The sequence below is a fragment of the Lathamus discolor genome, chromosome 7 (assembly GCF_037157495.1).
Source record: "Lathamus discolor isolate bLatDis1 chromosome 7, bLatDis1.hap1, whole genome shotgun sequence".
Lineage (NCBI taxonomy): Eukaryota > Metazoa > Chordata > Aves > Psittaciformes > Psittacidae > Lathamus > Lathamus discolor.
This window is the reverse complement of record NC_088890.1, coordinates 17,072,233-17,098,427: the sequence shown is the minus strand read 5'-3', so window position 1 is coordinate 17,098,427 and position 26,195 is coordinate 17,072,233. Positions and strand designations below refer to the sequence as shown.

At 41.3% G+C, this 26,195-nt stretch overlaps 1 protein-coding gene across 7 annotated transcripts in view; it reads right to left on the bottom strand.

The window, feature by feature from the left end:
- Nucleotides 1-25,822, bottom strand: part of PXK (PX domain containing serine/threonine kinase like) — a 37,642-nt gene extending 11,820 nt beyond the window's left edge. For 5 of the 7 annotated variants that reach the window (XM_065686991.1, XM_065686992.1, XM_065686994.1 and 2 more), the window contains exons 1-12: nt 25,572-25,822; nt 13,600-13,650; nt 12,901-12,948; nt 8,172-8,358; nt 6,175-6,252; nt 5,938-6,011; nt 4,965-5,039; nt 3,675-3,779; nt 3,414-3,515; nt 2,624-2,785; nt 1,325-1,442; nt 792-870 (exon numbers count right to left, since the gene is read on the bottom strand). In XM_065686991.1, coding sequence (XP_065543063.1) covers nt 792-870; nt 1,325-1,442; nt 2,624-2,785; nt 3,414-3,515; nt 3,675-3,779; nt 4,965-5,039; nt 5,938-6,011; nt 6,175-6,252; nt 8,172-8,358; nt 12,901-12,948; nt 13,600-13,650; nt 25,572-25,673 — 1,181 coding nt within the window. In that variant the 5' untranslated portion in view covers nt 25,674-25,822. The remainder of the gene's footprint in view (nt 1-791; nt 871-1,324; nt 1,443-2,623; nt 2,786-3,413; nt 3,516-3,674; nt 3,780-4,964; nt 5,040-5,937; nt 6,012-6,174; nt 6,253-8,171; nt 8,359-12,900; nt 12,949-13,599; nt 13,651-25,571) is intronic. The other 2 variants (XM_065686988.1, XM_065686990.1) reach the window with 1 other exon arrangement.
- Nucleotides 25,823-26,195: the final 373 nt, after the last annotated feature.

Below are 26,195 nucleotides of genomic sequence, written 5' to 3'. Positions count from 1 at the left end.
CTGGCACCTTATATTAAGAAAATAAAAAAGAAGCTCCCCACCAGGAACTGTAGTTCTATGCTCAGCATGCTGGTGACATGTTGCAGCACAGTGACAGCAGACAGTTGTGTCCTAATTGCAGGCAGGGTGGTGCTGCAGACAGGTGTGATCTCCAGCTCAGGCATGCACTGATACTGCTCCCTCTCTGCGTCCTCGTCTTGCCCCATACCTGCTCTCACTACTTCACTGCATCACCAGGCTGCCTGCAGGGACACTTACTCTGGCTATGCTTCAGAGAACCCCTAAGCCAGTCCTACAAGACACCAGCCAGAAATTCCACACAACATTTCATACCCAAACTCAGTCTAAATGTCATGCTGAACAAAACAAGGGATCTATTTTGCTAGTCGTAAGTAAACTGATAGCAAAATCTATTGAAGTAGGTCTGAAGGGGGCACACAAAAAGACTCCTTACTCTAAATGCTTTAAAAATATCTGTACATGATCTTAATCACACTTGCGCTGCTTTAATAGCTGGATCAATTTAAACCACAGCACCATGCTGAATAAAGGGCATTCATAACAGCTCCAGCAAACCAAGAGACAATGAAATGTTAAATGAGAATTGATCACATTCAGAAGGGATAGGTTCTACAAAGCCTATCACTTTTAAAGCTTCATTTGGGAGTCACTATACATCCCTCAGAATAAGGAAGGCATCTTTTTGAAAAGGAACAAGAGCAAGAAAGTTCTTCCTCCTAATACAATTTAAAACATTGCTATGAGCATAAAACAAGTCAAACAAGACTTACGGCATCTGTAAGAGCCGTGAGACAGTTGGCATGCCATTCTTCATAGCTTCACAGGTCAGAATGGATTCCAACACAGACACTACCAAAGAAAGAATAAGAATGAACACATTTTTGCACAGCAGGATAGCAAATGATTTAGAATAAATGTCTGGCACTGCTGTGAGATGTTCCCCTAAGCAGTGCATCAGCTGAGCAGTGATGAAGCTCTGTGCCATGTGGTTTCTGTTATAATGTTGCTATTACATATAGAAACTTTTCAAGAATGTTATAAATGAGGCAAGAGAATCCAGACATCTAATTACTTACTACAACTGCTTTATTACTCAGTTTAAATATATAATATTATATAATATATATATTTATATGCTATATATATTTCAGAAAGAACACACTTTCTGATTTTACAAATTAATAATTCTTTCTGGTCACATGCTGTAAAGGTCTTAGGCTGCTATTTCACAGCATTTCACCTTAGGTAAAAGGTAAGAGTAGCCAGGAAGCTGGGACTGACATGTTCTCATTTGTATACTAACCAACAAACACTGATGGTGCAGGAGGGAAGCTCTCTACTGGAATCGTATCTGGGGGTCTTCCGTATGTCATTTCAAAGAGTAAGTGCCCAAAGCAATGTACATCAACACCTTCTAAAGTCTGTGGAGGAACAAAGTAACAGAATTTGCTAGAACTAATCAGATTTTCACAACTGGTTCGAAAACATGCATTGATAACCCATTAAAGAAAAAGAGTTGTCTTGCATTTGAAGATAGAAAAGAGGAACCATTAAGACAGTTCCTCACTACAACCACTTCCCTGCATTACTTTAGCTCAAATGAAGTCTTCAAACCTCAAGCTAAAGCAGCTCTTGCTGATTTTCTGTATGTGATGATACAAATGGGTAGCAGTGTAGTCATGTTCTGTAAAAATGTGTAAAGTAATAAACTCTTTTAATTCACAGCATTTTAGAAGCCATACATTGACAGGAATCACAACCAAGCATGTTTTCCTAGCTAAGACAAACTGCAAAGAATGAGATTCATAGTAAGACCAGCTGTCACTTTACAGGGAGGTGGATAAAAAGACAGCAAAAATGCATACCAAACCAATCTAGGAGATCCTCTTTCACTCCTTAGGTTTGTCCAAGCTGTACATACATGCTATGTCTGTCTGTTCCCAGACAGAATATCTCTGAGATTTCTGAATCACATTTAAACAGAAATGGCTCCTCTTCCTAGAAAAGCACTAACAGATTTGGACTGACATGAACTTTTGACCGTTTCTTTGATAACACTGTAAAACTTGTTTAGCAAGGTCATCAAGCAGCTGTCTTGTGATGCGGTATGGAATTTATTACAAGGAGTACTTTAAGGCAGGACAGGATGCTGGCTAAAAGACTGTATTGCTGCAAAAGAGTAAAATTTGGGGTTCTATTTTTGTAGGAAGATAACATTTTGCTTTGCAAGCCTGCAGCTAAAGAGATGTGTGGTACACAGTATACACATTCCTATGAAATACAATATCAGGGTGGAAAGAGATCTTAAAACAACAGCAGTTTATCTCTATTTCTGTCAGCCTTGTTGTCACAAAAACACTCAGCTGCACTCCCCTTCTACCTGCTTACCTTTGGCCTCAGCATACTCCAGTGTGCTGCAACAAAACTTCTGTGCAGCCAGTGATTTGGAGGAAGCAGAAAATGGATTTGATGAAGAAAAACTCAGATTAAAGAAAGGGGGTTGAGAGGGGGGTTTATTTTCATTCTAATCAGCTCTCCACAAACAGAAGTTGAGGATAAAGGGATGCATAAGGGTCAGCTAAATTCACTGATTGAATCTTACATTAATTTTCCGAAACTGTGAAAAGTATGATCGATAAAATGATGGAAGTCCCAACAAGGAATTTTCTAGATCCAGCAATTTGCAAGTATCCCCATCCAACATCACATTGGCAGAGTGAAGATGGCCGTAAGGAAATCCTTTCTCATGCAAGAATTTTAATACCTGAAAAATCCCAATGCAGAAGCATTGTCACAAGATGCTCTGATGATTTCAAATCTTACATACTCCAATACAAAAGCAGATACATAATAAATGAGGCTCCTATTTGAAATGATTGCTCAACTTGATCTTCCATCTACATCATCTTCAGCTGACTATTCATTTCCATTTCAGTGGTAACAATTCTCATAAAACAAACATTTGATGCTGATCCTCAAAGCAAGCTTATAGACACCTCCCAGAGAGATCTGGAAACTAAAGTTCACAATTCTACTGAATATTATAGCTGTAATAAAAGAAATTAAAAAAAAACAACACACTAATGACATTGAATTTACGGCATATGTTCTGCAGGCTATGAATTAGTTCTTTCCCTTCTTCCACAAGGAAAAACCTCTCTCCCACTTTAGCTCCACATGCACCACCCGCCTTCTTTTGGGGGGGGTCAGAAATCACCTCACACATACCTATCTAAATTCAACTCCCAGCAGCTAATCTCAATTTACATTTAGCTTTGAAGTCTGCTGCTGAAATAAAACTTTTGTGCTCAGGTTTGTCTGATTTTTCTAGTTAAACCAGTTGACCTCAAAAAACAACTTCATGAAGGCTGGTAAATAAAGCAACAAAATACCTCTAAGATTTGCCTTCCATATGTTTTTATCTGCTGAAGTTCAAGACCTTGAATTTTTTTAGGATTGCAATACTTCTTCAGGAATGGGTCTTTTGGCTTTGCCTTTAAAAGAAACACACATATCAAGTATCATGCCCAGAAAAGCCAGTAGTTGTCTTAGTTTGCTTAGCAATAGATGGTAAACAGTTGCTTAACAGAATGACAGTGGTCATTCCAGCAAACATTCTACCCTTTGAGCTGGGGATTGGGGGGAGACATTACCTTATAAATAAGGTCCTTTAGTGTCCCTTTTTCACTGAATGGTCTAATAACCAGAGCTGAAGATTCATTGGCAATGGCAAAAGTGACTTTGTAAATATAGGGATGCTACCAAAAGAAAAAACTGTAGGTAAGTTTTAGATGACACATTCTGTAGTTCATTTTCACTTCACAAGAAAAGGTCTGCCTGAATTGTATATTTAAAGCAATAAAATAGATTCTGTCAGTGATATTTGCTCAAGTTATTTAATCTGAACCTGAAGTAAATGCAAAGAAAACTTCACACTGACTTTGCTCAAATTCCACATAAATTAAAACATACAAACGAAATATCTGCTATGTTTTTTACCAAAACAGATTTGCAGTTTAGACGAATGAAGAATCCATCACTTTCCATGAGCAGCTTTACTGCAGATTTAAGTCATGCTAAGCTAATAAAATCATGCACAGTTTTATACAAGTATGGCTCATAAGGAACTCAGCATTAACAGCTGTCAGAAAGGTTTTGTTGTAACAACTTCCTGCAATTTTGTGAAACTAAATGAAACAGCACAGCTGGAAATAAATTACACATGCAATATGTACACCAACTGAAATTACAAGTTAGGAAAAGAGCCCTTGTACATGTCTTATTTTAAAGCATCAGTTTCAGTCTGGTTTGGTGGTTGAGAAGCCTAGTTACAGCCTCCTCTGTTGAGGAGTGCACAGAGGTTTTCCACCCTTTTCAGCTGGTCTCTCACAGGCTTAACATCCTTAAAGAGAAATTCCTTTTGGGGTGAAATACCCGTTTTTCAGAGATGCCCACTGGATATATAATGCGGCATTGCACCAGAGCTTAAATTGTACAGCCTCTATGGTACCTCTACTAAGATACTCCTGTGTTAAGTTCAAAGAGCTGAAGAAATAGCAACACTTTTTCCACTGCCTTATCCACTGCTGCCTGAGAGTACCCCCAGCACAAGAGTTAGCAATTACAGTTAGACACTTAAAAGTGTTGAGGAGCTGAAATAAAAGCTCATCATTTCACAGTACTGCACAACAATAAAAAAATACAATTAAACCACAACTCTGAATCTCCTGCAGGATTATTATCCTGTAGGATTATTAATTGTGCTGAGAACATATTACCTCATATTGTGTGGGCAATGTAATTGAAAGGTTCACACATCTTTAAATGAAAGCAACTCTAAAATTACAAACTCTGTCTGCAAAGCTACATGTGTTTTTGCAAGATGAGTCCTTGACAAGCACTTTTGTGCTGGCACAATTTAAATGTCTCCAAGTCATACTCACAGAACAGGAAGAAAGTAGTTTCACAGCATACTGTAAGTCTTTGTCAGACAAGTATTTATCAGGGCCAAGATCAGCCTGGAAATAAATAGGAAAAGAAAGGCATATCATAATAGATGTTGCACTCCATAAAGAAAAAGCTGGCTATATTCTCCTCTCACAAATTAAGACAGCTACTTGAATGTATATTTTGAAGAGCAAGCAAGGAAATGACACATACAGAATGAAACTTGAAGAGGCTGAACAAGGCCATGGTTTTACAGTAAAAGTGTCTGACCATAAATAAGTATTATTGCCTCCTTCCTCCCCTGTGTCTGACGTGCATTACTACCACTGAATGAACTCTGCCAACCCCAAACTGAGGGCCTGTGTGCATTGTGAAGTGCTAAGGCTTAAACTCCCACCTTCTTCCTCTTCAGCAAAAACAACTTTCCTCCTACTGCAGGCTTTAGTGCTATCCACTCTCCAGTGAAGTCTCACAAACAGCTATGCCCATATAATTAAGAGGGCAGCACATTTCAGCACAGGAGCATAAGCAAGCATTCAGTAACAACAGTTTGGTGTTACTACATGTCTACCTTAAAAGGAGAAATTCATGCTTCTCTCACCTGTTAGTTTCTCAATACGACTAAAGATCTAAGTAAGAAAACTCACCACTTAAAAGGGGATCACCTTGTTATTTTCAGCAAGCAAATTTATACTACGATCAACAGCTACATCATTACAACTACAGAAACCTGAGGTGCAGGAATGGAAACAAACGACCAGGCACAGAAACCTGCAAACTGGATTTGCCACCAGAGGAAAGACAAACAAGAAGTTCCCACACCACACATCCACCTAAGGGCTTTTAAGGCTCTTTCAAAGCCTTATCTCTTAGGTCTATCTCTCTGTCACTCACACATGGAAGTTAATATACATGAAATAAGCCAGGTTCATTATGAAACAGTTGAGTATGTGATGAAAGCATATATACCCAGCTTAACACTAGCCATTCCTTTGGTTGATTCTTAATCTTCATTAAGAAATACTTCTTACGTATTCGCCAACCTACAAAAAAAGAGAAGTCAGCAGCAGTTTTAAACGCCACTAAATCACACAGCTTACAGGCAGGACAAGGTCTGTAAGCAATGATGGTATTGTAATCTTAGAACAATTTGCATAGTTGTAAAAAAGAATCAGACAAGTTTTCATGCATACATGCTCTTCTTACCTATGTCTTTCAATGGTTCTACCACTTCCCACTTTGGTTCTGATCGGAAGAACATTGAGACATGCTGTAAGGCAATTTCTGGAAAGAAAAAAGGGAAGAAGGAAAAATAAAATACAAGAGACTATATACTGTAATTATGCACATACTAGGTAAGGCTCAATGCCAGAAGGAAGCCTGCAGGAATTCAGACTGAAAGTCAGCAAAATCACTTCAAAAGGAAATCAGATACAAACACAGTTAAAAGGCATTTGCATTTTTAACCTGATAACTCAAATCCAGTTAGAAGACAGAGAAAGCATTGCCTTTGGAAAACTTTGCTGACCAGCCTGCATTCTACCTGTACCAGATCCACAATTTCAAGTCTAAATCCAATGCTCATAGCTAAGATTTCCCACAGTAGGTGTACTCTACATTCATCATGAAATGTTTCTGTTATAACTGTAAAAGTACTGCCTTTTACATCTCTTTACCGTGCTTCTACATTGCTATTACTACATCTAAACTGTGTAAACTAATCAGTTCTGTTCCAGTATGTGTTATTCTGCCCTTTTCTGTGCAGGCAAAGGTATTTTGCTAGCTATTGTGATCCTACTTGGGGGGCGGGGGAGGACACCCCTGTGGTTACTGAATTGTTCCACAGCTGAGAAAACAACTGGTTTATTCCTGAAACAATTTGAGGGGAAATATCAGTGAAAAGTGGTGACAACAGGGGGAGAAAGGGAGTCATGCCAACAAGGAGTTTTCCCTAACATGGCTTATCTTGGCATAGAAACACAGCAAGAAGGTAAGGATGCCCTTATCTTTCTGCACTGTATCTTCTCTCTCTAAAAATATGCTATGCAAAAAAATGGTGCAATAAATATCAGCTCACTGCTCCAGCATTTAAGAAATTAAAAATCGATGGTGTCTCCAAATACCATAGGCAATGACTTTCTTGCTACTACCTTCCCAGCAACTTGCTGCGAAAGTAATCTTGATGGAAGTGCTCAGAGTTAACACAGAAGTCAGTGTCTCCTAGAGGATTAACTTGCCTGTTCAGCATTAGCCAGACAAACTGCATCCTTAAAGAGTTAATAATAATTTACAAATCCTCCACAGCTTATCATAAACATCCAGGAAATGTTCTTTGCACAAAAGAAGCCAAAGGCACAAAAATGTTACATAAAGGGAGAGCAAAAAGACAAGTGAAAAGGAAACAGCAAGTTCCTGCTTCAGTAGGCTCTGCTTTTATGAAAACAAGCTTTGCATCTTGCAAAGAGTCAGTCTGACCATGCACTAAATCTGCAGAGTGGGTTTCATCACCAAGAGGAAGTTATTTTCAGTCTAGAAGACAAATACTTAACAATTTCCAATGAGTGAAGCTGAAGGCAGACAAATTCAAAGAAGCATTTAACCATTAACTGATCCCTGCAGTATCATTTTAAGGGATGCAGTGATTTTCCAGTTTTTGGAGGGAGAGTGTAACTTATTTGAGCCTTGAAAAATTACTCAACCTAGCTCAAACAGTTAAGTCTCACAACCCGAAGTGATAGACAGGGTGACCACAATTGTTCCTGTTGATATGAAAAATCTCAGAACCATGACGAAAGCAAGATTCAGTGTTCAGACGACCTGTTTTAACAGAACAAACTGAACTCCATTTTACACTCTGGTGGGCAAATAATTTCCCAACACCAACACTCCCTCCCATTTATCACAACCTGTGCCACTCTCACCAACCCCCCTGCTCCATGTGCTGCTTATATAGATGTTGACCCTTGTCACTCCTCTGTAAAATAAGTCAAATATTTAGATTTGACAATCACAGCATGATTCATGCACAGAGCTGAAGAAACATGATCATAAATAATTATATGCACAGCATGATCATTTTGAAGGTTGTTCCCCATCCACCCCCCAGGCTTCAGTGTAAATCCTTGCCAGCATTAATGAATATATACACACATGCTGAAGTGAAACTGCAAAGCTGCAGCTTTGCAACCCCTTACTTCACTTACCAGTGTAGTTTACAGAATAGCTGTTTGGGTCCAAGAACTTTTTTACCACTTCACAGTTGGACAGGATGTGATGGGTAGTAATTACATCAAGATAGGCCTGGAGTCCCTTCTGTCTTTCAGCTATGAATTCACGCTCCATATTTCCAATCAATTTTTTTGGAGGAAGAGGTAGACTTAGAGTTGAGATCTTGAAAAGAGAAGAAAAATTACTAACCTTGCTTCAAAATGCCTCAGGGATATAAACTAGCAACCCAGAAAGTAAGACTCTCAGCACCAAGGTAACTACTGGATAACTCCTTTTGTACTGTGTACAAAGCTTTTATGGTTTTTTTAATAAGCACTGTTATCAGAGTGAGCTAGTCAGACAACAGCTCACATCCCACCAGGAGAAGTTAACTAAGTGGAACACCACTGATAATGTGAGAAGATGAATTTTTGCTAGTGAGTCATGGATTCAAATCACTACACAAAACTTTCAGATGCTAAATGGCTCTAATTTTCAGCTAAATCCTTTCTATGACATATCTCTGCCACAGCACAAAAACAATTCACACCTCACCATTTTCTCCAGATAAGATTTATGCTTTCTTATTTCATCAAGTGAAGATTAGTAACTTTCCATTGTCTCTACTGCCTTTAAAGGTAATGTAAAGCCTTTACTGCCAGCATTTTAAATCTGTCATTTCAAATATGGTGCAACTTTCCCATTTTCTCTTTTGAATTTGCTGCTCTACACCTTTCAACCAGCTTTGCATCTTTCAACCCAGAAATTCCTGAAACCCACCAGTGGATGTACAGTAACTTGACTTCTGTTGACAGAAGTGATCCAAAACTTCAGATAAAAATCAGAGAGATACTTTGAAATGGGATGATGAAAAAATGCACAAAAACTTCAAGTAAGTCATATCAAAGAGCTGCTCTTTAGTGTTTATATCCAACTATATCATGTGAATTGCCAAAATACATTTTGCATGTTGTTAACACATCGTTGTCCTGCAGATCAAAGCACCTGCCTTGACTATGCTGAACCTCCATGGGAGTTATCTCTAAGACATATGTATTGCAGGAATCCATTACACCAGATGCAGTAACCTCATTTCTAAAGCAAACAGTTCACCAGGGAGAAGACAGGGACTTTTGGTGCTTGAACAACTTTTATTTTAACCAGTGGAAGAAGTGAAGGATTAGTTCAAACTGGGGCAGAAGTAGCAGTCTCTTGACTTTTCTGTCTCCTTTTAAACACAGTTGTCCCCCCACTAACTTTAGCACCTCTCCAGTTTTTGACTGCAAATCATGGGCTGAAGAAGAACCATAACTATGTCGGAATTACAGAAGATGTTAATGAAAATCATACTATCCACTGAGCAGATTTTAATGCTCTTTCATACCCAAGGGGAAAACAAAAAGACAAATCCAGGAATAAACCCAAAAGCAACAACATACCACTTACTGCCAGTAATTCACCACATTGGTTTTAAGACCAGAGGCATACACAACTTTAATTTGGCAAACTACTTTTACTTCAATTCAAAACCAAGCTTCTAAACAAAATCTAAATCCATTTCTTGTATTACTCACTGGAAAAGCATGTCAAATCCTAATCACCTTCACCTCCTTGACCTGACAGCTAGCTGACATCAGAGAGAAAAGCACCATCGGAGAGAAAAGAACTCGAGTTCAGATGTTTTACTTCAATAAACCACACATCTGCTGCTTTTTCAACGAAAGTAACATTCACCCCCAGGTTTTTGTTGCAATCTGCAAAGCACACAGCACAGCAAGAACACTGTCTACTGCAGAACACCACCTCACGGAAGCCCTGACCTTGCAAAGACCCCGCATGCCTTCAAATGCGAGCTGTACTTCCCCTTGGCCCCAGCTCAGTGCTGGAGCCAGGATGGGCTTCACCACAGAAGAACCTAGGAATTAATGTCTGCTCAGGAATGTCTGCTCAAAAGCTGCAATAAAATGCTTCACAAAAGCCACATATCTTGCTGTGAATACTGTACCAGCAGTTCATTTGATAAAACAGAAGAGCAGCCAATGATCTTGTGAAGTGCAGTGAAGAGGAAGAAATGCAGGATGGTTTGGAAGGATCTTTTCAATCCTGTTCACAGCTGAGATTTCAGAGAATCTGGCTTGAAACTTTTTGCTGCACATCAGGGTCACAGGTACATACCTTTCATTGTTCTTCAAGGTATTTGGTAGGACTGCATCCCCTATACTAGACAATTTTCTAATCCCCAGTCCTTACTATTATTCTACAGGCAGCCCCAGATTAAAAGCAGAAAAGTCACATTCCAACTCAACTGCATCTGTGTTCAACCACAACCACCCAGACCTATGGAGAGATGAAGTATGCCACAAGAACTGGAAGAACTTGGAGCTTTACACCCAAAAGAAGCTCCAGCAGTTTTTCCAGCAACATTTTAGTTCTGCAGGAAGGAGACTGGGGTCTGGTATTTTTGCACTGTTCATTGGTTTATACGGGGGGGGGGGGGACACGACAGACCGGGGGGAGGTATTCTGTTTTAAGGCTTTATGTTTAATTTCAATATACACAAGATGAGAGCCTGGAGTTTAAAAACAAGTCATGGGACCTGGAAACTGTGATGAAATACTGTTGCTTCGAGTTCTGGATGGAAAGAACTGAGGAGTGTAGCACTATCTTAATGGATCAGAAAACCTCAGCTCCAGCATCATGAAAAGCAATTTATTAAAAATTTCAAAATAGTGGGATAAAAGAGCAATTTAAACATGCTTCTTGCCAGCTACCGTCTGCTATCTCTTGATCCTGGCATATGGAACTAGGCTGGAGGAACAGTGGTGTTTGCCAATAGCAGAGTTGTGCATCTTCGATAAAGGCTTAAAACTCTCTTCCTGCCCTTCCACTGCGCACATAATGAAGAATTACACCTCTTAGGGCAGCTCTTTGTACTAGCCAGAAAAGGTTATCTCCAACCAGAGATATATCTTTGCCTTTCCCAACCGTGGAAAGCAGAAACAGGAGTATGAACATCAATGTCTGAGCAGCAGTCTGCATTGAAGGAGACCAAGCACCTTTAGGTGCCCTCTGCATATCCTCCTATCCAAGTTACACATATGCCTTGATGATTCTGTTTGATCTTTTCTAGCCATCCAAGCAGTGCAAGTTTTTGTCCCAGATCTTGGTACCTTGTATCTGCAAATTCTGTCTCTTGTTTCAAATTCCTCCTTGTCCTACTCTGCAAGCAGCTGTCAAATAACTTCCTGAACCCTCCACTTTATCATTCACCTTTGTCTCAGATACAAAGGCCTTTTCTTTCTGTACTACATCACACATAACCTATTTACCTTCACTTTCCAGACCTTCCACCTAGGCCTAACCTTTCAGTACCTGTCAATTCTGAATTTTAAGTCTTAAAGCTTCACTGCCTTTTCTACTAAAGCTGCCTCATTTGGAAGTTAAACGAGAAGGCAACAAAGCATTTCCATGCCTTAACATATTCTATTCCCCATGGGTAAGAGGAGCTTGTTATAGCTGGCTGCAAAAATGAACTCTTTCTTCTTTTTAAAACTTTCTCAAAATGATTGCTGTGAGATCTCTATCAAAACTTGACTATGGTTAAGACAACAATGACTACTATGTACTGCACCAACTAGTATAATCTCATATCCTTGTGTTCCCAAGGGTGCTTATCTAATCTTAAATCCTGGATTTCTCTGGAGCAGGAGACTTTTTTGTATTGCATTTATTCAGCACATCACACAAGAGGTTTCTAGGTCATGATAAAAGTTCCTATGAGTTACTGCACTACTCCATTCCTACTGCATAATTCCATACAGCGACCATGTTGCATTTTTTTAATGATGACTAATTTGCCCCCACCCCCCATCCACCTTCTAGCATTGGAATCAGTTATAGCAGACTATCAGAGCACATAATTCAACATCCTCACATGGTTTTGATCACTGAAGTTCATCAAGTAGATAGCTGATTTGATTAGTGGGAAGGGAGAGGAAGTGGAAGCAGTATTAAGCTCTTTGAATTCACATAACATTTCACAGAGGGAAAAAAATCAAAGTCACAAAAATCCATCCTCAAATCACAGCAGCATTCACTTTTTATCTTGTTTGACTCATACTATGGCACAAGTTTCACTCCTGTAGATGCTAGTCCCTGCTGCTTCTCCCTTTTCCCAAACACACGCATATACCCTAGTTTTTCCCACACAAACTAAAAAGAAAGAATTGTCTTAAAAAGCAAAAGAAACACACACAGTAAGTCCAGTGTTTAACTAAGGAACACTTTCCAGTGATACAGAGAACCATCACATGATAAGCAGCGTCTGGTAGTGCTTTTAGACAGATATAAATAATGAGATACATAGCACTTCAATGCTGAATTTGAAGGCTGGGATATGCCTTGGCTTTCTTCAACTCAAAGGAGGAACAAATGACAACACATAAAACTAGAACAAGTCACAGTATTGAAGGGAAAGTTTCAGTAGCTGGCAATTTCCTCCACTTCTATATAAACTGGTCCTGCTGATGCTAAAACTTAAATCTCACAAGAGAAAACATGAGTGAAAAAAGTATACATTCAAGTTGCATTTGAAACCACAGTTTCTCTTTACAGCTCTGTGAATTTTTATTTTTTCTTCACTGTACTATAGAAAACTATCACAAGCCATTTTAAAGCTATCCTTTTAATGACATTTTATATTTATATATCAAGGATGAAAGTTACCTGCAAGCTATTATTAAGCAAGTCAAAGTCACTGTATCGCCTCACGATCTGTAAGACAGAAAGACAAAAGTTCAGGAAACATTATTTCTGCCATTAGCATTTTACGCTTCAAAAATCCCATTACAGAAAAGTAATCCCTATTTATACTCATCTTCTTTAAATCATTTTTGTACAAATTCATAACTGCTGGATTAATGTCATGTTGCCAGAGAACAAAGAAGAGGTTTAATCACATCTTGACCAGAATGAAAATGCATTTTTAAACATTATCTTAAAACAGATTAAAGAAAATATTTGTGAGCCAAGTTTTCTGCAAACAAAGCACTTTCGCCATATGAGTTGCAAGAACTTTTCACTGTCATCTTCATTAGTTGGTCACATATCAACAAGGTCTGTGATTTTAGCACTAAGAAAGGCAAACTGGCATTTGAGATTTAAAAGTGATGGTTGTAACACACAGTAGTAATCCACAAACATTTTTCCTGGAATATTCACAACAGCATCAAAAACAGCCTTCTGTAGCTCGCAGCAGTACTGGTTTTCTTTTAGTTTTTGACCAAAAGTATTTAAGCACTTCATATTCTCAATTCCAAACCAACAATTCCCTCTCCAGCTCAAACTTAAAAAGCAAGAAAGACAGTTTTCAAACTCTTCCTAAAAAGGCATCCTGGTTCCATGAAGCACAGTTTAGGAAATTACCTGCCAGCTGTTTTCTGCTGAAATTCCTCTCTGAACACGGATGATGTATTCCTAATACAAGAAAAAGTTATTAGAAATGAGAACTAAAAAGCTTAAGAAAGCTCTTAGGTACTTCTCCAAATATGAGCACTATCCAACTAGGAAACATTCAGAAACAGAACATTCAGATAGAGGTTTTAAGCTGTGTTTGCTCAGATCCATCACCAGTAGTTGTCTCCCTCTGCCCTCCAGAGTAGAAGACAAAGAGAGGTCCAAGAGCCTGTAGATCTATGAAGCATCTAAACAGTTTAATTTAGTTAAGCAAAGAGATATATAGAACATACCATACATCTCTACCAACAACAGCTGAAGTACTTACTCCACCTTCAGGTGAAGAACTCTCCTCACCTTCAACATCTAACAAGTACCCCTCAGGAATTACTGCCACCATCATAACAGAATAAATGCCAGTAAATGCCCACAACTGCTCAACCTCTGATTGTTTTTGTACAAGAAAGGTTACCACGAAAGCTTTGGAGTATGCCTAACTTACTAGAATATATCAGTTTCTGTTACAACAATTCTTCATTTATAGTGCATGCTTAATGTTAATTATTTATACATTAACTATGCAGATATATTTAAATCTCAGTGAACCACTTTTACATTTGATTTTGAATTAATAATTCTCCTGCCACAATTACATTCATAAAGCACAATTCTTTTCAGTCTCTTCATTTCAATCTCCACTGTACCTTTCATAGACTAATACCTGGTCAATACAGCAACATCACTATTTGAGATTTATCTAATTATCTCAAGAATAGATGTCAAGTATTTTGTACAGCTCTCAGACAGACTTCAAGGAAGCTGCGATTCTGTTTAGACTTGCTCTGTTTAAATTTGAAAACAGCTCTAAAAACACTTTTGACATTTCAAAGGTCACAAACAAGCAAGTCCTTTTCTCAGAAAGCCTACAATGTCCATGTTAGATATAGCTTAATTAGCAAGGGAATAAAACTAATCTGGGCTAAATGTAGTAACAGATACTTCCTTTACCATTTGCACACACAAGGCTCTATAAATGCAGCTCTTTTTAAAGTCTCATTACACAGATAATCCCATGGCCACATCATTTACATTGGAAAACATGAAAATGGAGAGCTAAAAGGTAATGTGCCTAGAAAATGCAACTCCCAACATTGAAGCGAGCTGGAGAGTGCCCAGAGTGAGAAGAGGGGAAGAAGGCATGGAAGAACCTGTGCTTTTAGTAGCAGTCTGATGTTGCAGAAGAGGCTCATATCCCCATGATTTTTAAGCATATTCATATTCTTTGCTATTCTTGAGTGCAGGGATGGGACCCACCACCAGTGCTCAAAGTATCACTAAATCTTCCCAGGTTCTTCCCTGAACACGCTCAGTGGCACTGCACACCTGCAGCTACAAGATCCGCAGTGAAGACTGGAAACTCTAAACCAAACACCAATTCAAGCTACAGTTCACATGGTACATGTGAAAAGCTCTCTGCACTTGTGCCAGGCAACACGTTGAGTACCCACTCAGCTATTGCCTGCAGTGCAGCAAGCATCACATGATAAATCATTTGTTATTCAGCCCAGTTGACTTCACCCACCCTGGCACAAACTTTCTATTGTATTTTATGTGAAGGGCTGAATGATTTTTCAATGTCAAATGCCACCTCATCTTGTTGAACTTCTATCAACAGGAGTCTTGCACAAAAAGGACAGATCAGAGATTTATATACATTTTTTTAGACATTAAAATTAATGCTTCATTCCAAATTATTATGAACAGCCAATAACGACATAACAAATATACAAAGGCATTTCCAGCACCTTAGAGTTGTAGAATCAGAGTGGTTTGGGTTGGAAAAGACTTTAAAGATCATCTAGTTCCAACCCCCCTGCCATGGGCAGGTTCCACTACACCAGGCTGCTGAAAGCCTGGAGTCCATGTATGTATCAAATTTGTCCATTCTGTAACAATAACTCTATCTGGCATGTACTTGCATACCAGTTAGATAGTTCAATCAACTATTTGATCCATGAGGAATTACAAATTCAACTTCACAGTTAAAAATCCACTACAGGTATTAATTAATAACTTCTTTCAGGTACTGTGAAGCATCTTCTGATTTTGGAAGTTGCCCTTCGGAACCACACAGAACCAATTCTTCTCTTTCAAATCAACTGAAATTAAAAGCTTGTACACTGAAAAACATAAAAATACCCCTGGATGCAAAGAAAGTGGGGCACACCACAAAATCCCTCCATAGAATTGAATTCCCATTTAATATTTACCACCATGAAAAGCAAGTAGTGTAAATCAAGAATTAAAACTATTCCAGACAAGAGGCAAAGGCAACACTTACCAGACGGCATTACCTTGTGTGTTCAACCTTAACTAATCCAGAATTTATTCACTGGAGTTTCCTTCCAACGCACAAAGCTGCTCAGGCAAAAACCTATTCCAGTTTCTAAAATTCATTTCAAATATCCTTTATTATCAACAGATGTCAAATGCCTGTAACAATTTTGAACCACCTAGAGCAAATTCAAGACTCACAAGCATGAAACCAAAAGTGATTTTAAACTCTTTATATCACAGAATCATAGAACAGTTTGGGTTGGAAGGGACCCCCAAAGATCCTAGCAGCTTAGGTGGAAATGATGGAAATCCAAGAGATCACAAACCAAAATACGTATCTATTACACTGGAATTACAGCGTCTGTTTGCAGAAAGTCAGCCTCGCAGCACCCTCCATATTCCTTTCTCTTCCCCATTAGAAATTATAATTAAGGTCTTTTCCTGCAAAACAAGAAGCCCAAATCCTCATAAATAGTAACAAAAATCCACAGAGCTGATTGCAAATGCAACCAGTGGAAAAACTGAGTGACAGAAACCAATTAAAGGGGCACCTGGAAACCCAGATTCACCACTAATGTGGCTTTTCCTGTTTTTCAATTGCTGCTACATTTTGGGAAGTAGGAAGAGGCTACTCCACACACAGCCAAAAAATTGCAGCAACTGCTTATACAGCAAGTCTCAAAGGAACATTGGCTGTTTCTCTGAAAAACCACGTCAGTGATGATTCACCATGTTCAGTCATTCATCTTTTCCACGCTTTTCTAAGAAGTAGATTATTGCTCGATCCCTGGTAGCATTTGTTCTTTATACAGCGAATAACCTTTTCTATTGCACCCCAAGAGAATGCTTTTGGGCAGGCAGAACGCACAAATTCATTAGACAACAATCAAAGCATCTTATTGCATACAATCACTCTGATTGATAATGACAGTTGTCTCTTCTGGAGAGCCTCGTGATAACCAACTTGCGGCTCAGAGCTCATTCTCACAGTAAAAATACCCCACAGATTTGGTCCACAACTTGTTTTCCACGCATACTCAAGCATTTGCTCATCCAGTTCTGCTTTGGCACCAACACTTTGCCCCCAGCACTTTCTCCATCTGCACTGACTATAACAAAGAATTAGCCACCTCGGCACTACCCTGTCAACAGAACTTCTGTTGTATTGGTTTTCTGAGGTTTTTTTCCTCCCCGAAATTGATAATGAGATTGAAAGGCAAAGAATAGCTATAGCAGAAAAGCCATAATAAGAAATACAACCCCACTGCCAGTATCTGCCATAGCTGCACATAATCAGCAGACCACAATGTGCTCAGTTTTAGTGAGAAGTTGATACTTCCTATTGCCTCCACACAGCAACCAGCTTGTCTTGTGATTATAATTAGCACTGCTGATATATGCTTCCCATAGGACCAAAGAAGAGCTATAAACTCCTCAAGGAAAAAGCCTAAATGCACAAAAGCTTTTATTACTCTGCCAAATTCTGTTTTGCTTAGGGGAAAAAAATATCTGAATTATAATGATTTTCTTCAGAGGCAGCCTGATTTGATAGTGGTACTGAGCCTGTGCCTGTAGGAAATAAATGCCAGTACAAGGAAAACTGATAGGCACACTCAGAATCAGTTCTGATTAGCTGCATAATGTAACTCAGGAAAATATAGAATCACAGAATGGTTAGGGTTGGAAAGGACCTTAAGATCATGTAATTCCAACCCCCCTGCCATGGGCAGGGACACCTCACACTAAACCATCTCACCCAAGGCTCTGTCCAACCTGGCCTTGAATACTGCCAGGGATGGAGCATTCACAGCTTCCCCGAGCAACCCATTCCAGTGCCCCACCACCCTCACAGTAAAGAATTTCTTCCTTATATCCAATCTAAAGTTCCCCCGTTTAAGTTTTAACCCGTTACCCCTTGTCCTATCACTATAGTACCTAATGAAGAGTCCTTCCCCAGCATCCTTATAGGGCCCCTTCATATACTGGAAGGCTGCTATGAGGTCCCCACGCAGCCTTCTCTTCTCCAGGCTGAACAGCCCCAACTTTCTCAGCCTGTATTCATACGGGAGGTGCTCCAGTCCCCTGATCACCCTCGTGGCCCTCCTCTGGACTTGCTCCAACAGTTCCATGTCCTTTTTATGTTGAGGACACCAGAACTGCACACAATGCTCCAGGTGAGGTCTCACAAGAGCAGAGTAGAGGGGCAGGATCACCTCCTTCGACCTGCTGGTCACGCTCCTTTTGATGCAGCCCTGCTGCGAGCACACGCTGCTGGCTCATGTTCATTTTCTCAAGGACCAACACCCCCAAGTCCTTCTCCGCAGGGCTGCTCTGAATCTCTTCTTTGCCTAGTCTGTAGCTGTGCCTGGGATTGCTCCGACCCAGGTGTAGGACCTTGCACTTGTCATGATTAAACTTCATAAGGCTGGCATCAGCCCTGGGGTACACCACTCGTTACTGGTCTCCAGGCAGACACTGTCCATTGACCACAACTCTTTGCATGCAGCCATCCAGCCAGTTCTTTATCCACCGAGTGGTCCATCCATCAAATTGATGTCTCTCCAATTTAGATACAAGGATGTCATGTGGGACAGTGTCGAATGCTTTGCACAAGTCCAGGTAGATGATGTCAATCGCTCTGCCCCTGTCCATCAGTTCTGTACCACCATCATAGAAGGCCACCAAATTGGTCAGGCAGGATTTCCCACTAGTGAAGACATGCTGGCTGTCACCAAACACCTTGTTGTTTTTCATGTGCCTTAGCATGCCTTCCAGGAGAACGTGCTCCAAGATTTTGCCAGGCACAGAGGTGAGACTGACTGGTCTGTAACTCCCTGGGTCATGCATTTTCCCCTTCTTGAAAATGGGGGTTATATTTCCCTTTTTCCAGTCATCAGGAACTTCACCTGACTGCCATGATCTTTCAAATATGATGGATACTGGCTTAGCAACTTCATTTGCCAGCTCCTTCAGGATCCGCAGATGGATTTCATTGGGTCCCATGGACTTGTGCACGTTCAGGCTCTTAAGATGGTCTCGAACCAGATCCTCTCCTACAGTGAGCGTAGGGTCTTCATTCACACAGCCCCTGCATCTGCCTTCCAAGACATGGGTGGTGTGGTCAGAGCATTTGCCAGTGAAGACTGAGGCAAAGAAATCATTAAGAACCTCAGCCTTCTCCAAATCCAGGGTAGCCAGTTCTCCTGCTAGCTTCCGGAGAGGGCCCACATTGTCCCTAATCTGTCTTTTATTTGCAATGTAAATATATAACATAATGGAAAAGGCTTCAGAAGCGGCTACCAGAGTTCATTCCTGCTGACAACTTTAGAGATCAACAGCCTGGCTCAGTGAGGTCTAGGTTAGCTACACTAATGCAGAAATTCTCATGGCATCTTTCACTCCTACATGAATGGCTCAAAATCTTTCCTATGCTCAGTTTACCAAACAACTTTAAAGGAGCCCCAACAGCTGCTAGTTGGTAAAGAAAGGTTGCAGGAGAAAGACAGCCTCCTGCTACTGATTTAGTCCACAGGCAGCAAACTCATTTGCAGCAGCTACATAGGAACCACCAACCAGACAGGCCATAAAAGCATCCCCAAGACAAACCCGTTTAGATTCCCACACAGGTCAGGTCTGTACATCCGCTGCTCTTCCTATCAATACTGCCAAGCCAGATCCTGCCACAACCTTGACATTCCAGTAGCAGTTCAATATTAATTTCTAAAGATGCTAAGCAAAGCAGTTTTACCTATGGGAGCATTTCCTTGTTGTTCCAATTAGTCAGGAAAGCAGAGTAGGGAAAGCTGCACTGTCATTTCCTAAAATCTTCTTCCTACCACTACAGAGGCTGCAGAGAGTCTCTGAAAAACTATTTTCCAAATATCCCCACGGGTCAGTAACAGCCACGCTGCATTTTCCAGCCCTTTGTCAGTAAGAGTTTCACAATCACTGACTGGGATTAACGTTATCCTGAATTTACCCATTTTCATGCAGAGCCAACATTTAGGTGCTTATTTTCCCCCAAGATTAGTCCCTGGTATTCTAGCACTTGTGAAAATATCAGCACCAGCAGCTCAGAGCTGCTCAGATAATTTTGTTAACATTCCTAGGTGAAAGTTACCCAGCAAAGCATGTCCAAATGTTTAACAATTGCTGTTTATCATCTTTCCTAGTTTTGAAACAGAAAGCAAATGGGAAAGAAAGGCTTTTGCAGTGGTAAAATAGGAAAGAACAAGTGATGAATTTAGAGATTCATATAATAAAACATAGAGTCTTGCCAATATTGGGTAATACATTCTGTTTTCCTTAGAAAATAATCTTTAAATTTCTGGCTCAGGATAGTCAGTCTGTTTTTCCCCAGATTTCTGCTGTACATCTGTTTAATCCAACAGGCTTGAAAAGCCAACTATTATAAAAGATCCAGGTCACCTTCAGGTCACATCAACAAAAAGTTTGAAAGGGCTTTATTTTATAAGCTTTAAAGAGAGGAAAGCCTAATTAAGCATGAATACAATCCCTGCTTAAGTAGGCCGGATTGGAACCATTTCTAGTAAGAAGCTCTTTTAAATGTTTATTTAGAAAATCTACCATGTGAAAAGTAGCAACAAAATAAGGAAAGCTGCTCAGTCCCAGGGACCTCTTTGCTACAGGGCACAGTAGTTACTGGCTGCCATTAAGCCCATCTGAGGTATGAGCAGCCACAGAAGTGTTTACCTATGTTTTAAACAATACACGTTTGTCTGGGGACATTACAGGGTTCCACACACGCTGTAGGAATGAGTAAGCCATTCAGTAAGTAAAAGTTATGAAATAGGACAACTGCAGAGGAAAATAGGACACACACTTGAATGTAATGAAATTTACTGAATGAGAACAACTCTGGAGAGACACAACAGAAATCACAGCTTCTCAGTAGCCTGCACCACCACGGGCTCCACCAGGAGAGCAAAATACTCAGTATTCTTCAGGAAATACTCAGTAGCCAACAAAAACATTCTAATTGCACTGCAATGGACTTACTAAGATATGACACTAATACTTTGCAATCTTTGCGGGAGCTAGAGATGCAATATTAATTTAGAAAGCTCACTAGTGGAAGCCATAATATTAGGCTATCTAAAATTAGGTGTGATGAAACAGATTTTTTGAGCTCAAGCCGGAGGGAGGTGGTCAAACTTGCTAAGTCCAGTGGAAGGACTGCATTTCCAAAACCTCAAACAAATAAACTCAAATAGTTTCCTGTTTCAAAGCCACCTCTAAAAGTAACTTTAGGATTTCCACACACCCCGCAAAGGGAAGGCAACTTTGCAGAGATTTAATTCCTTATGAAGCAGATGTGCAAAGACCTTTACAAGCTTTTAAAATAAACCCCCCAGTTCTAGAAACACATGGCTCTGTTTTTGTATCACAGAACAGTAGAGGAAAAATATAAAGGCTTTTTTGACATTTTTCGAATCTAAAAGCTGTGAGTGTCAACATTCATCATTGGAAAAGGAAAAACCCTGAAAGTACGTTATGAGAGGGATTTATTTCAGCTGTTCATTTCCAAATGCCTTTAAGACAACAAAGTACTGCAGCAAAATTGGCTGTTTCACTGCTTCAATCTCAACATGAAATGAGTGAAAAAGGAAAATCACTTCAGGAAAGAATTAAGGAATTAAGAATTAAGGAATGCTCAGAAGTATATTATAACTTGCTAGTGGTTTTCCTGCTCTAAACTGCTGTAAAGCTTGTATGTACAGATGTGCAGTTCTTATTAAAGAATGTGTCTAGATTACTGGGATAGAAAATAGCATCCTATTTTAAGGCTCAGAAAGAAAGCCACTTAAAAATAGCAAACACAAAACATAGCAACATGAGGCGAGTTCAATAGCCAAAATTTATTAAAGCTTTAGTGCTGAAAATGCCTCTGCTGTCAGAACACATTTGGCCTTAAGATGAGACACCTGGAAATGGCTTAATATATTGGATGTAACTCCACTCCTGTTGAGTTCAAGGAATGCAATGGCAACAAACCAACTTCATTTGGTTGGTAAACACACCTACCAAGAGCACTGAACTGTGCCTGTGAAAGGTGCCCAACACACTTCTGTAGTTACAGTTACTCCTGGAAGTTATATTTACTCTCTCTTCTCATGCAGTGCTAGTGACTGAAGCATATAGCAGGAGACAAAATAAAGCTGACAGGGTTTGCTCATGTAATTTAAAATCTATTAAGTGGGGTACCATTGGAATGTGCCTGCAATACAGATTTATTTGGCTTTCAGAATGAAAAGGACTCCATAAACACCACACTATAGAATTATTTGCATGTAAGTGCACATATCAACAAAACTCAGGTTGCTAGTAACACACTTAACTGGGGAAACAACCTCTGTAAAAAAGAAAAGGCACCATTTTCATCTTCAGTTATCACTGGAAATACATATACAAAAAAAACTTAAGCCGACAATTTGTTGCAGCACAAAAGCATGGAGATGATGCACCATCCAAGGTGTAAGAAAGAAATTCTGAGCTCCTTGACTTGAAAGAAACATGACGAGCTTGTGAAAATGCTATCAGAAAATGCTGCAGTTGATTCCCAACAATCTAAAACCTACATTTACTGGGGAGTTGACATGATCTTACTAAGCTAAAAATGCAAGTCCTCAAAGTACACTGTAAATAGTAGCTTTGCCCTGTCTTAGGTTTCTGGAGATTTCAGGTAAGTACAGAGGAGCATCTAGGTTTTGGTTTCAGTTCTGGGTTTTTAGCTGTACCTTCACCCTCAGGAAACAGAAACTCAGCCTCTGCCAAGTACAGCCCTTGACTCAATGCTATGAAGTTTACACTTACTCAGGCTGATGTATTAAATTTAAATGAACAGAAGTTGCTTAGAACAATAGACAAGCAAACTATTCATCTGACACAAGCTTTAGTCTTTTGTGTGGTATTCCACCATGTCTACAGAGCTTTTCCTGAAATTCTTCACCTTTTCCTCAGCTGGTTATTCAGAAGACTGGCTATTTCCAGCACCCACAGAAAGTTTACATTATTACTAGTTCAGTTGCCATGTTAAACCTGCACCTAACCTTGGCCTAAATAATCTTTATATGAGTGCTTTTATAAGCAATGTTCTACAGGAAAAAAAATTACAAGTTTAAAAGCAATTCTTGCCACACTAAGCAGCATTATAAAATCTTAATACATACTGCTGACAAAAGAATAGATAATTTATTCATGGAAGCCTTTGAATTTCAGCTTTAGAACAAGTCTGGCATGTGAAGACCTAGTTCTCCAAACATTAGTTTGGGATGAAGAATTGTACAGATCTGTATCTTTTGAAGGTACCTCTTTGAGGCAGGATGCAGAGCAAACCCAAAAAGCATTCAGTTAATGATGAAATACTTCCTTACATCTATATATAATGAAGTAAAACACAGCCTTAATGCCCTACAAAAGCACTTTGACCCTTATTTCTTAGAGAGGCTTCATTTACACTCCTCTTCAAACACAAGGATATATTTGTGTGGCTTATTTAAACCAGGAAAGTTCAAACAAGGGACAGCATCACCCACCAATAAAGAAATTATTCAGATGCCAGGGACATAAGATGAAGTGTCCAAAGCAAAATAGTCGGCTTACATCAAGTAAGAATCTCAGTCTGTTAATGGCTTCCTGTATTTTGTTATCCCACACTGCCTCTATATAAACCATCTGTGCTACACACTTCAAGCCGTCTTTCAACTATCAACAGGGCTTCTGCAGTAAAACAAACAATTACTAATAGATGTATCTCAGAGACAGATTTGAAATCAAAAGGCGCAGTGCTCCAGCATTCTGCTATTAACAAAAGATCAGAACAGATCAGTAGAAAGTCTTTCCTGAACATCTGTTAATAAGAGAATACAGAGATGAAAGGTGGGAGGGGAAGCAACATTCGCTATCACACTCACGCAGATAAGCAACACACACACAGTCTGGACTGAAAAACTACTTCCAAGTGCTCATTCTAAAAGAATTTTGTGCCTTTTTTTTTTTTTTTTTTTTTTTTTTTACCCAAAATCATGCAAAACAAAGGAAAGAGCACAAAAAGCTATTGTCATTTGCACTGGCAAAAAAAAACCCAACGAAGTAATAAGGCATGAAGGAAACAAGTTAACAATGAAACTATGATCTGGACAGCTAACTGAGGAGTGTTTGAAGCTACACAGCTTCTCACAGGGCTTGGCACGTCTACCCCTCAGCTCCTGAAACAGGCAAAAAGTACCAGGCTTGCCAGAAAATGAACCTCATGAGTTCCATGTGTTAGAGGACCTGCAAGGAGAGCCAGAGCCTGCTTGATTCACAAGATCCTCCAGTCAATTTCTCACACATAACTTCTGTTCAGAGGAAGGCTGGAACATTAGTTAACATGAGTGCCTCACACAGAAAACACCTCTTAAGTGCGGATTACTTATAAGAAGAGTATTTAATAAGACAGTTTACAGATGAGCTGTATATCCGGTGGTGAATCTGCAATTATTGTCATTCAGGTTAAGAGTATTCACCAGATGGAAGGAACCGGGAAGAGAGATAACACAGGGATGGGAGCTGTGTGAGGGGCAGAACACCTCTCTCCATTTCAAACATGCTTCCTGCTCTCGTACCTGCTGCTGAAGTACCTCTGGCCAGCTTTAGCCCAGCATCCCCGCTGTCAGCTAAAGCAGGAATCAGAAGTGACAGCCAGTTCTTTCTCTGATTCACTGCAGTGCTCGGTCATGCCATAAGGAAACCTAGTTTTTAAAGTAAGATAACTGCAAACAGAAGATGATGAAATTCGGACTGTTACTGCACGCTGGAATACTGACCGACTCTTATGTAGGCAGCGTGTGTGCAAGACATCCCAGAAGATTAATCTCTGACATAAAAGTCACTCAGGGCTTGTTCTGTGGAATGTCATCACTCCCTACAACAAAGGCAGAGGGGCTGTACCGTGTTGTGTCTCTGCAGCTTTACAGCCCCCACCGCAGTCACACAGCACGACTCGATGGCAAACGTAGCCCGTTCAAAGCTAACTTCACCACAGCTACCGAAACCAGCAACCGGAGCGCACTTCTGCTCCAGACACTCAAACAGACCCCGAGGTAAAGCAGCGGTTACAATTCGTGCAAGCACAAGGCCTCCCTCGGAGCGGGACAGCCCGGAGCCCACTGCCTGCGCCCCGACGTGCCGGGACCAGCACCGAGAGCCGCGGCAGGCTGCGGAGGGACGAGCCGCCTCACGGAGAGGAGGAGCCCGACAAGCCCCGGCTCGCGGCAGGGGACCAGGCAACGGCGGCACCGCCACGTCCGAGGCCGGGGCTCTGCGGGGGTGAGACCCCAGAGCGCGGGTCTCGCCCCTAGCCATACACCCGCTGTCCCGGGCCCCAGCGCACCACCCCCCCCCCCACCAGCTGCCCCAGGCCCTGCTCCCCTCGGCCTCGCTCCTGCCGCAGGCTCCCGCCCAGCCCCGATCCCCCGGCGCCCGGGCACCCCCTTCCCCGCGTCCCCCGGTACCCGTTACCTCACCTCGCCCTCCCACCACCCCGGTACAGGCCGCTCCCGCCACCCCCCCGCCGAGCCCTGCGGCCCGGCCTGCGCGCTCACCGTGTGGGAGTGCAAGCTCTGGCTCGCCTCGATCTGCGCTGTCAGTGGCACCGTGTCGTCCAGCAGCACCTTACCGGCCGGCGGCTTCTCCATGAAGGCCATAGCGCGGAGAGAGGAACGGGAGCCCGGCGCCGCCAACCTGCTTCCCGGGGCAGCTCCCGGCGCGGCCGCCGCTGTCAACACGGCAGCGCCGCGACAGCGCCGCCGGGCCTCGGCGCCGACCGGCTGCCCGGCTCCCCACCGGCGGCCGCCAGGGGGCGCCGCGCCAGCCCCGTGCGCTGCCGCTCCCGCCCTCCCTCGGGTCGGGCGGCGGCGGGACGGGAGCGGGGCGTTCCGGGGTGGATAGTGGGGAACGGAGCACTCCTGAGGTGGGTAGTGGGGAACGGAGCACTCCTGAGGTGGGTAGTGGGGAGCGGAGCACTCCTGAGGTGGGTAGTGGGGAACGGAGCACTCCTGAGGTGGGTAGTGGGGAGCGGAGCACTCCTGAGGTGGGTAGTGGGGAACGGAGCACTCCTGAGGTGGATAGTGGGGAGCGGAGCACTCCTGAGGTGGATAGTGGGGAACGGAGCACTCCTGAGGTGGATAGTGGGGAGCGGAGCACTCCTGAGGTGGATAGTGGGGAGC